The 12,121-nt window shown below is 28.8% G+C and overlaps 1 protein-coding gene across 2 annotated transcripts in view; it reads left to right on the forward strand.

Annotated features, from left to right (window-relative positions):
* Positions 1–12,121, forward strand: part of Elk (Eag-like K[+] channel) — a 477,962-nt gene that overhangs the window by 97,807 nt on the left and 368,034 nt on the right. For both annotated transcript variants that reach the window (XM_067046711.1, XM_014418388.2), the window contains exon 2: positions 148–233. In XM_067046711.1, the coding sequence (XP_066902812.1) occupies positions 158–233 (76 nt within the window). In that variant the 5' untranslated portion in view covers positions 148–157. The remainder of the gene's footprint in view (positions 1–147; positions 234–12,121) is intronic.

A 12,121-nucleotide genomic window follows, 5' to 3' on the forward strand; every position in this document is an offset into this window, starting at 1 on the left:
CTCACAGCCAAATGGACTTTACTTTATCAAAATGCATTCCATTTTGTTCAAAAGAAAATATATCATCAATATATATGTAATCAATGTTATCACTAATGTATATATAATTAATATTTTTAATTAATTAACTTTTTATTTTAATTCTAGGTTTTGAGTAATGCCGGGTCGCAGGGGGCTGCTCGCTCCGCAGAACACCTTCTTGGACACTATAGCTACACGATTCGACGGAACCCGTGAGTAAACTTCGTATTTATATTTCTATAGTGCGCATATTAGTGATTTTAATATTTTTCCAAGTCTTTAAACCCGCTGGAAAACATATAGAATTCAATGCTAGATCGACTTGATTAGTTCTTATAGAACCAGATTACACACTTAATATCATTTTCCAGAGGTGAAAAATAAATTAAAACAGATAACTAGTTTCAAACTATAAAATTAATTTGAATATTTAATTTCTCGCATCAGATGATATAGTTTTTTGTTTGTTCATTTTACAATTAATAATAAATAATTTATATTTATGACAGATTTTCTAAAATTCAGACCTCTGAAATATGGAATTAATAAAATACCTTAAGATAATGAATAGAATTTATTGATTAGGATGGATTCTTATTGTTGATAAGAAAAGTTATTGAATAAATGAGATGTTCGTAGAACACTTGGGTGAAGACATGTCGAGAATTGTTTTGAGTTCGAATGCCAATGTAAAATTCATGAAAGTTCAGAGAAATGGAATTAATTTCACCAGATTGGTAGCGTTCTGTTTCTGATGGAAAACTTCCTTTCGTTTGGTGTTCATTGGCGCAACTCAGCAATGACCTTCGATACAACGGAAAAGTTTCTTATTTTCATTGAAATAATAGAATCCCCTAAGATGTAGTTTAGATAGAGTTTGGATCGCAATTTCACTATTAACATTATTATTAGATAAATTTCATATGATTTTTGTCATCTATATTTTCGTCTCTACAATATACATTCGTTAATAGCGAACCTGTATGAGCTAATGACTTTAACGTACCAGTGTAAATGAAATCAATTAATTTTTTAAGACACACTAAAATATATATAGTACATTTCATGTGTTTTAATTTTACATCTAAAACTTATTCAGTTTATTAGAAAATTTAAATTGTCATCTCAAAATTAGATCATAAAAACATAATTTTCTCTTCATATTTAACTATGAAAACCTTACTTATGATTGTTTATTTATTTTTAGTGAGATCTATTTTTATGTTGTTAACTATAAATCAAAATGATTTAGGAAAAAATAAGCCTTAGGTTCACATTAAATTATGGAGTTGTATTTATGAAACTAAATAATTTTAATAATGCAATTGGAGGTATACTGGAAGGAAGGTTTGATTTATATACATACATATGATAAAATTGTTAGGAGAAAAATAAAACAAAACATTATTCTTTTATAAATTTATTTTTTTTACAATGTGGTTTAAACATCATCCTGAGGAAATAATTTTCCTGAATTATTCTGATTGACAGTTAATAATGTAAAAATAAATTTTTAAATTTCCATACGTGGAATATTGAGAGAAAACTTCTCAATTTAGCCAGCCTGAGCGCTGGTTTATGTATATTAATAAATGCTCACCTAGCGTATATATCTGTAATGCCAAGATACTACACCCGCAACACCGTTCAGTATTGAGGTTACTAATTAGCCCGTTTATACCCCTGTCAATTTTTAACTTTTATCAATAAAAATTTTCTGATTTATAATATACTGCATATCTCGGAAAACCGGTCAATGAGAAAGTTGTAGAATGATATGGCAGGGCGGTTTTGAAGGTTTTGTTCGGAATATTTATGGGGTAATACTACTTATAATACTTGACTCAAACCTAGGTTGCCATTGCGTTGTTACTGAAGCAAGAATATCATCCAAGAGAGAAGTGCAAACTTGCTACCACACAAACCCAACGAGGGGAAATTCAAGGAGTAAGCACGCCCAGAATGATAAGACTGGGATTTGGAATCTACGTGACCTGCTCCTATCATGAGCCATGCAGTCCCTCATCTCAGCTGCTCAATAACCTACCTGTATACGTTATAACATATCACAAAATATTATTGTACTGGCGTACTGAATATTGTAAATCTAAAAGTTGTTATTTCATAATTAATATGTTTGACAAATATTGGATAAGTAATTTAATATAAGTGTATTTAAAAAGAAATAATGCAAGTAGACACTATATACATATCTTTTTTTTTATTTATTTATTGATATTTACAACTGTATAAAAAATACAAGTAAATTTGATCATAATGACATAATGATATGATACAGTGTGTCGAGAAACTACCCAGTAGTAGAACTCTAAATATACATATCTATATCAAAACTTTTTCAATTTATCACTCCTTAACTAACTTGTACATAATTAAGAGAAAATATATAAATTCTGGTTTTTGTGTTTACACTGGGATATTTATTAATAAAGTTCATAATTAAAGGAAATTATAAAATTGTCTGATAGCTAACATATAATGACAGGACAGCAAAGGAAATAGCTGGAAGTGCTTGCTTAATTACTTCCTGTAATTTAATTAAGTTTCTTTAAATCAGGGAAGATCTCTCATCCAGAACTTTTTAGTTTCCCTCCTCCTATTGATCGGTTCATCAGTAGTTTTCATTTTCTGAATTAAGATTGATTTACATTATACGTTCAGTTTACATAAAATATAATGAAATCTGAATCGATATTCATTTTCTGTCCTTTCCATTTTTATTCCTTTTTTTTTTATTAATTTACATTTTGTAATGTATTATGTAAAGTAAATATAGAATGTGACTCGACCTATAGTTAGTTTGTTGTTATGTCAATGAAATTTATTATGAAATCGCATAAAATATATAAGTTAAATATAATAAAATTAAAACGAAAGGAAAACCATTAAGTAGAGCAATTGAACTATTATTAACGAACTTATTAATTACAGTATGGGCACTGTAGTGGGAGAACTGTATCATACTCCTGTAAGATTAGTATTATGACATCTCAGCCATTTTAAGTTGATTTTCAAAGAAGTTTTTGTAATGCGTAAAATACTACTGTTAAATCTCATTTTATATATTTAAATACACCCGAAAAGCGAGGGAGGAGGTAATATGAAACCCCATTTTGTTTTAAAGTAATCATAGCCCTTTAGTCAGTTATGTTATGAAAAAAAAAAATTATGTTTTCAATAAATAATCATTTATAACATTAAACATTTCTTTAACAAAGGATAGTTGAAAAACTTTTGGATGAAAATCTGTCTAGAATTGTTTTTAGTTGAAATACCATGTAAAATTCATGAGGAGTGGAATTAATTGCGATTATTCGCAAGAGTATTGATGGAGGATCTTATAGTGCAAGAGCCCTTGAGGAGAAAAAAGGCAGTTATCACCGCAATTTTTGATTACTTTAATGAAAACTATGTATGATTACTAGTCAAAATTGATTAGTCTGCCAAGTATAGGTAGTGGGAATAAAAAATGGCGGCTGTTTCAAAAAATTAAAAATATTTAATTTTTCATTCGGAGTTCTATATCATTTAAACTACCAACAACAATAGAAAATCTAAGAGAACTTCATTTAAAGTAGAGCGAATTTTCTAAATTATAAGCCTAATAGAGCTATTTGCATTAAATAGTTCTCGATATATAGCTTTTAAAAAGCAAAATTTCATAAAAATGTTGTACAGAACGTCGTGAAAGATCAGAAGTTAGTGAATTTATTTTGAAAAATCTATATCTCAAAAACCATTTGACGTACAGATGTATATTAGCATTCAAATTAAAGTTAGTTTAATGGGCTATAAAGTAGTTTATGGTGTTTTTCTTCGTAGGAGTGGTATTTTTCATGATATTTGCTAGAATAAATAGTGATATATAGGTGTTCGGATAAATTTTCATTTGCCAAATTTATATTCATATGCGAATATCATAAAAATTACTACCCCTACATGTACTACTTTATAGTAAGTTAAATTTCCTTTATTTTGAGTGCTTGCAGACATATGTGGGTCTTATGGGTCTAGAGATATATTTTTCAAAAATTAAACATATTATATGAATGACTAGAAATTAACATTTTGTGGATGTATTTTGTCAAATATCATAAAAACTACTACTCCTACAAAGATAAACGTTATAAACTATTTTATAATAAATGTAACTAACTTTAATTTGAGTGCTGGTACTTTTAATCTGTTCGTCTTATGGTTTCTGGAATAAAGATTTTCATAAATAAAACTTATTGTCCGAACAACTATAAATCAATTTATTTTAGCAAATATCATGAATATTACTATTCCTACTAAGGTAAAGTTCAGCAACTACTTTATATTACTATAAACTAACTTTAATTTGAGTGGTAAAAGAAATAAATACGGCGTATAGTTCCTGAGGTATAGACTTCTCAGAATAAATTAATTGACTAGTAATCTTTTTAAGAAATATTGCTTTTTAAAAAGCTATATCTCAAGAACTATTGGATGTAAATAGCTCCATTTTAGCAAATGTACCCTACTTTAAATCATGTTCTCTTAGATTTTTAAATGGAATTCAAAGGAAAGTTGGAAAAATTACAATTTGGAACTTATACTTTTTTTGCTAGTAGCTAAAGAAATTAATTTCAGCAAATTAAAGTATGTAATATCTCCTGCAAAATAAATATATTTCATTTTATTATTGACCAACCTGAGACGCCACTAGAGAGCGTTATAATAATATTCCAGACGTTGAAGCAGGTTTAGTAGTGTGTTTCGAGGATACAATCTTTAAAGTTCTTTTTCTCTACTGTTCTAAATGTTTTTAGGGAGAGGGGGGAGGGGAGGTTACATACTAATTTGTAGTTCATATTCTTGACAGAAATTATAGCAAGAATAGAAAAAATAAATAAAAATACAAGAGTATAACCTTAATTATTTTTTATTTATAACTTAAAAAGTGTAAGTAACAATAATGGGTACGCTACGTTTCATTTATGTCCAGCCTGAAACGCCGCTAGATAGCACTTTCGAATGGTTGATTTTCGGTTCTTTTTGAATAACGATAAAAACTCGTTTTTATCGTCATGCTATACCAAGGTATCAATAGTATATGCCTAAAACTGAATATTTTACGCATTTGATGTATGCCTATTCCAAATCGAAAAGTCAAAAAAGATTTTTTTTTTTACATTTTTAGAAAAAAACAAAATAGTGCCCTTTCTTAAGATTGCTCTAACAACATCTCAGTTTGTCCAAAAATGAATTTAAATACACTCATTTTTTGTGAAATTTCGTTTCCTCTCATGTTACATGTTAGGCGCTAAGCCTTAGAAAATCAAGTATTAACTGAGAAATGCCTTTAAGAAAAGACGACGAATCATCCAAAACAAAAATAAAAGTTACAGACTCTAGTACAAACTAAACAAACTTTAGTGGGCATTGGAGGAAGACATCGTAAACTCCTACAATTCTCGAACATAAAACTGATCACTAAAACAACAGTAGGCGCTCTTGTATCTCCTTGGTAAAAAAACTTTCTCATAAAAACTATTATGTCCCTTTCTAAAAGGCCAGAAGTTCTTAATGATCCTGTTGTTGAAAAAAAACTCTTTTTGCAGAATACTACTTTACTAAAGTGCTCAGATTTAAATAATCGTCTGAATGCCTTCTTCACAGACAAGTTGAAAACCTTCACTTAAATTGGATGGAGAGTATTAAAAAAGGATATATCACCGATGAACCTTCCACAATGAGTTTGTGTTCAATAATTCATACGCTCCGAACAATGAACTAATTAATTTTTTCCTCCTAATGTCATAATTGTAATTTAATAGGACTGGTCACCCCGGGAAGTGCTGGCTAATACTCCCGAAAGGGAAGGCCTATGCAGGAAAGGATAAAGAAAGATGAAGAGAAAATTGATTGAAGTTAATGTTTTGTTATTATATATAAATGTCTTTCTTTATTTTTTTTTCTCTCTCTATCTTCTTTAAATGTTTATATTATACTTTGTAATGATTTAATTTAGTTGCATAAATAAAAAGGCTATTTCATTCATTCATTCATTCTAGAAAAGGTTTTTTTATGAATGGTTAAAATTATTACTTTACAGGAAATATGCTAACTTTAAATTAAATTGGTTTTAAAAATGTTGATATGAAAGTCATATGGCTTAAGAAATTTAACAACAAATAAATTATTTTTTTTGTATTTTGCATATTAAAAATGTATGGCAATAGGAAAGAAGAAACTTGTTAGTTTTGTTAGTATGTAAATATAATACAACAAGGAACAAACTCCTATCAAACCAGGCCAAATGTTATTTTGAAAGCCCTTGTCCTTGCCAGCTATAGTACAAATATATCGGGAATATTTCTATTTTTGGGAAGTTTGTTTATATGAAAATAAATGTTTGCTTGATGCAAAGAACAGATGGATATTGTTAGAAGTACTGATAAACATTAAATCCCTTTCAGTTTATTTTATCCCCAATATCAAAGGGATGATGCGTATGATCAGGCGTATTCAACAGTGTTTATGGAAAATTGTTATTTTATTGATAAAATATCTTCTATTCACTTTACTGGGTAAAAATCTCTTCAGGAGTATGTACAGGAGTATCTCATGTATTGTTCTTCACTTATTAATTTATTCTAGTCGCGTGTTTTTCTTAAGGAACGATTGTAATATTCGTTAAACATTTCTCTAAATTCAAGCAAAATTTTCTTTACTTGTCTGACATGTAACATTTACCAAATTTACTATTTACCCCGATGTAGCTACATTGAGAGCTTACTGTTATCTACTAAGGTATTATAATTGATTTTTTATCCTTTTTATTTTAATTTTCAATCTACAGCAATTGTGATGTTTGCCTGTGCAAGCTGACGTTCAATCTCTGATATGTCTCTTACAATATTATTTTTTATCCTAGATGACAGCAGATAATATGAGAATAGTTGTAATAATTAAGATACAAAAAATAATTCAATAATAGGAAATGTCTAATTATAATTATAAAAATGTAGATAAATCAAATTTTGTATATATTAATTATATTCGTGTATGATTGTTTTCTGGTAGTAATAAAATATTTTAGGAATGTAAGTACTATTTTCGTTTAGTAAAGTTTCCAAACTATATGAGAGTTCAGTTCCTGTCAAATGCTTGCTGTCTGTCAGTATGTTTTAACAGTTAGTGGTACGTTACTGTCTACCTGTCAGCAGCATCTATTGTAGGGTTAGTCAAGCTTGATCGATTTGTAGTCTGGTCGGTATTCCTTCTTGTAGTCTATTATTTTGGATTGGTGATTTCCATGGGAGTTCTGTATTCTTAAAATCTCTTAATTCGTTTTCTTTTATTTTGGTGCAACGTATTTGTCACTTATTTAATATTGTATAATCATCAGTGCGTAGTGATCATTGTGAGGGAAATCAAAGAATTGAAATTTGAACCGTTTTTTGGACATTTTAACTAATGTAAAGATTTTTTTTAAATTAAATTTTCTTTCAACGAAATTATTTATTGAGTTTTAAAATAAATAACACTTAACGTTACATAATTTATTTATTACTTTTTATTCAATTTTATGTATTATTCAAAGGAAGTATAATAATTGAAAAAAATTGACTGAATCATCTCAAAAAGTGAATATAAACATATACTATTATTATTGTCGTAACCGATTTTGGAGGGCGAATTCCCTTTTTCTATTTCAGAATCGTAAAGAAAGCAAACAATTGAGTGGAGACTCAGCATTTCCTACTGCAATCGTGCAATAACGATTACTTGACTAAATAAAAATATAATTCGACTTCTTTAGTTGTTTTTTTTTGTGTGCATATGTCAAGGAACTCTGTGTTTTTGTTTGATTTCTAGCTAAGATAATTAAAACTAACATTTTTTATTCGTTAGTATTGTCAGCTTCTCTCTGCTTAAATAATTTCTCAGGACCTTATTAATTTTATAAGTTAAGTTTTAAGTTTTTAAATTAATAAGGAATGAATACGATTTCAGTATTTTATAAAATAAACTTTTAGTGAGTTTTAATCACCTTCTCTCTCTTCGATTCAAAAATAATTTTTAATAAACCATTTAGAGTCCACGTTTTTTTAAAACCAGCCTTATTCCATTTCTATAGCATTAGGAAAACATCCATTAATAATTCTAGCTTGATATATAATGTAGGTTTTGAGATACAGTAGTCTATAGGCTAGTGAGTTAATACATTTTTAATCTATTCTTGACGCGATAAGATAATACGTGTTTCGGTCTTTGCTGATTTAGATTTTTTTTCCGTAGGGAATTTGTCTTTTAGACTAGTGGATGTGTGTAATTTTTAGTTTTTTGTTGGTTGGCTCTACAGACCATAAAAAATGAATTTTTTAAACCATTTTTATTAATTCTAAACCCATCTTTATTAATTATTAACTACATAATTTAGTCTTTAAAACGATTATTGGTTTTGATACACTGTGATCAATATGTCATTCATAATATGGTCACGGACGCTTACAGAACGGTTCTATTATGAAAATTAATGTAATATTAGTTTATAGTAATAAAAAAAAATAACGCGAGCTTTCTTTTTATCTACAATACTGTATAATCTTTTACTTCAACCATCGTTTAAAAGATCTTGTTTTTCCAAACTACACAACTAAATAAAAAAAAAGGTTTGGTGCAGTGCGCTGATTACACAACTTTCACTTAGCACCCTACTTTGCGTTGAAATTAATATTTGCTTGTACCAGAACTGATATTTCTAAATTACTTTCTCTGTGGCAGTTTTCGGTATTAATTTTCCAAACGGATTCTCCGTTTGACATATTGACAAACACCAATTTCTACAGATTTAAAATTACTGATGATAAAATTATTTTAATAATATTTACGAAACTTTAAAATTTTTCATATGCAAAAGTATGGCAGTAATATAAAAATATAACAGGTTATTAAAATGATTTTCTACAACCATTAATTAAATGCTAACTTGATATAGAATCAATATTAAAAGTTCTGGCAATGTTCAGATTTTCCACTCAAGTTGAGAGTTTGCGGCTTTAGCGCACTTGCTCAGCCTCCACTGGCTCATGACCTACATTGATGCGGCGAGAGGGATGCGCTGGGATCTTACGAGCTCTGCTCTACCCCTCACACATGGGAGATAGAGTGGGCTCAGGGATCCTCAGGTCGATTGTGTAAATATTGTATATAGGATTCTTTTATTTTTATCATTATTTTATTATATTGATTTATTTTTTCATGCACATAGTTTGATAATGTTCATTTTCTTTATCCTTAGGTTTGTATATATTTTAAGAGAGATTTTATTTATTTTTAGGTACTTTTTTTTTCATTCTCATTTTATTTTATTTTAGTAAGCTTGTGATCATTCATCACTATTACCTACTGCCCACAACGGTGTGGCAGATTGTAATATCTATGTATAAATAAAGTTTTAAAAAAAAAATATTAAGAATAATTTTATTGAATACTTTTTACAAAAAGACTCATAGCAGGTCAAGTGATAACAAAAAGTAACTATTTTGTCATAAAAACGTTTATCAGACTGCAATGGCAAAACTTACTGCACATGCACCCTGTCAAACCCGTGTTAGAATTTACCTTTCATTTGAGGGTTTTTCGTTATTCTCCAATTTAAGGATTCTTCCTTCTACGACTTAGTATGCTTAATATTATTATTATTTTTTTCAAAAATCTATAGCTCTTTAAAACTGTATATCGGCTTTATATGTTCTAAGCTTTACTGTTCCCTCTCACAATTTAGTATGAATTGGTTGTTTGGATGCCTTTCTGTTGAAAATTCGAATTTGAATTTCTTCATGATCTCAATACTTCCTCTTAATATATATTCTATAAATAAGTAAGTAAAATGTTAATTGTTAAAAATTGACATCAAAATCTTTTAATACCGGTTGAATAAAATAAATACAGGAAAATAATATTTGTTTTAAACTAGATGGTCATGTTATTGTTGTGTAGATTTCAATACTAAGCCTGATTTTTTTCTATTTGTATATCATTAGAATAAATCACTTGTAAAACGGGTAAAGTTTGACGATGAAAACTATTTAGTTAAACTCTATATACAACCCCGTTAACTAAGATTACTTAGAACAGTCGTAAATCTACTTTAAGTGTTGACATCAACTTGTCAACTGTTAGTTTATTGCATGAAGGACTAAACTTTCTTACGGCGATAAAATCTTCAATGAGTTGATTCCTGGCCATTGACCCGTGAATGATTCGTAGTAAATTCACTTTGCTAAACTGCTTTGTCTGTTACTTGATGTACTTGACTAAAAATAACTCACACCCACGCTGCAATAAAGCCCCTGTTTTTCTTCATAAAGCTTTGTGAGAATACTACAAAGAGTCTTGCTACCATTACTGTAGGCTTTAAAGAAATTTTTACACTTTTGATGTTACATATTTAATTTGTTATCTTTTGTAAGTTGTAGCACGGACCAGTATTTTAACTGAACAAGAGGGGCTTACAAATACTGTAAGACAACAACAATACGTTTTTATGAAAAACTTAACAAGTTTAGAAGATTTTAAACCATCTAAATTATGATCTCAGAACACTGGTTTCTTTATTTTTCTTCATCCACCTTTACTATAAGTAATATCATCATTACTCTGAAAAGAAGATGGCTACGGGAACTTCTAATTTAAATTAATGCTTGATTAATGCAAGATTTTCAAGTGTATATGAAACATAAAACATATTTACTTATTGTATTTATTATTTGTACAGTTGTAAATCACATTAAATAAATTTAAAAAAAATATTTAGAAAGTGGGAAAAGGTTTGGCAATTGTCGAAATGCGATGAGACAGTTTATAAATATGGAATCTGGTATGATGAAAATGAGCATAAGAAATGATTTGTAGAAGTTTATAAATATATGATGGACGGTGGGATTGTAGAACTGAGGAGAGGAAGGATGCCAGGAAATACTGCCGGCATTAGGAAGGACAGCACCAATTCAACTCTGAATATTACTGGGAAATGGAGGCATCTCAGGGGGGCCTCAAGACAAATCGTACCTTGATTTGAGTATTTCGGGGTAAAGATCAAGTCAAATGTACAAGCGTGAACCTGTTTTTTCTTTTTATATTAGCTAGGTAAGTTTTTACCTTGTTAACAGCTTACGACTTAAAAAAATAAATAGTTGATTAACAGCCCGCTAAAATTAATTAGAATAATGAGTTAATTAAGTACGATGTAACGCTGTGATATGTTATAATAATGCAGTCAATTACTAGCCCCTGTCCAACAAAGGATAGATGCTGCAACAATTTTCCACGAATCTGCTTAGCATTCATGGCACCGTGGCCTGGACGTCGGGTATCTCCTATGAATAGTAATTATCTGACCTAAAATCCACATCTAGGCTTTTAAAGTGTCCACTTCTAATCTTGTTTTTTCACGGCCAATGAATTACGAAGTCTGCTTTATTAGATTATAACTTAACTAAGGGCGACGGATCTATAATCTGTTAAATGTTAAAGTTATGGATATAGTTTAAGTTGTTCTAGCCTTGATAATTGATCGTATATAATATTTTTTTTAATAATTAAACTGAGAATGTTTTTTAAATGATGATAACATATTATATTTTCCTATTTGGTGACTAAATTAAATATCTTCATTATTACAGAGTAACTACAAATGTACCATTTTGACTATTCTATACTATTTAGACATATTTTGTAGGTAGTAATAATACATTACTATACTATGTATAATAAAATTAACTAGATAAATTTATTTTAAAAAATGCCTATTCCACATGAAATGTCTTGTGTTTAGTACTTGATTCTTCAGGTACTCTAATTAAAAATACATTTTACCCATTTGAGATTAGATCCATTTTGATATTAACTATTACTCTAATGGACGAAAATCATTTACATCTTTCCTTAATTTCCACTATTACTGCAGAGGTTCTTTGTTTAAACGATATCTAATTTTAAACAATAATTTTCTATCGACTTTCAGTCCAAATCAGAATGCCGTTATTAGTTATTATTATTTCACAATTAATTTTCAGATTAATTTTTTTTAATCATTTATTTATTG

The sequence above is a fragment of the Halyomorpha halys genome, unplaced genomic scaffold (genome assembly GCF_000696795.3).
Source record: "Halyomorpha halys isolate HHAL.00 unplaced genomic scaffold, Hhal_1.1 Scaffold194.1, whole genome shotgun sequence".
Taxonomy (NCBI): domain Eukaryota; kingdom Metazoa; phylum Arthropoda; class Insecta; order Hemiptera; family Pentatomidae; genus Halyomorpha; species Halyomorpha halys.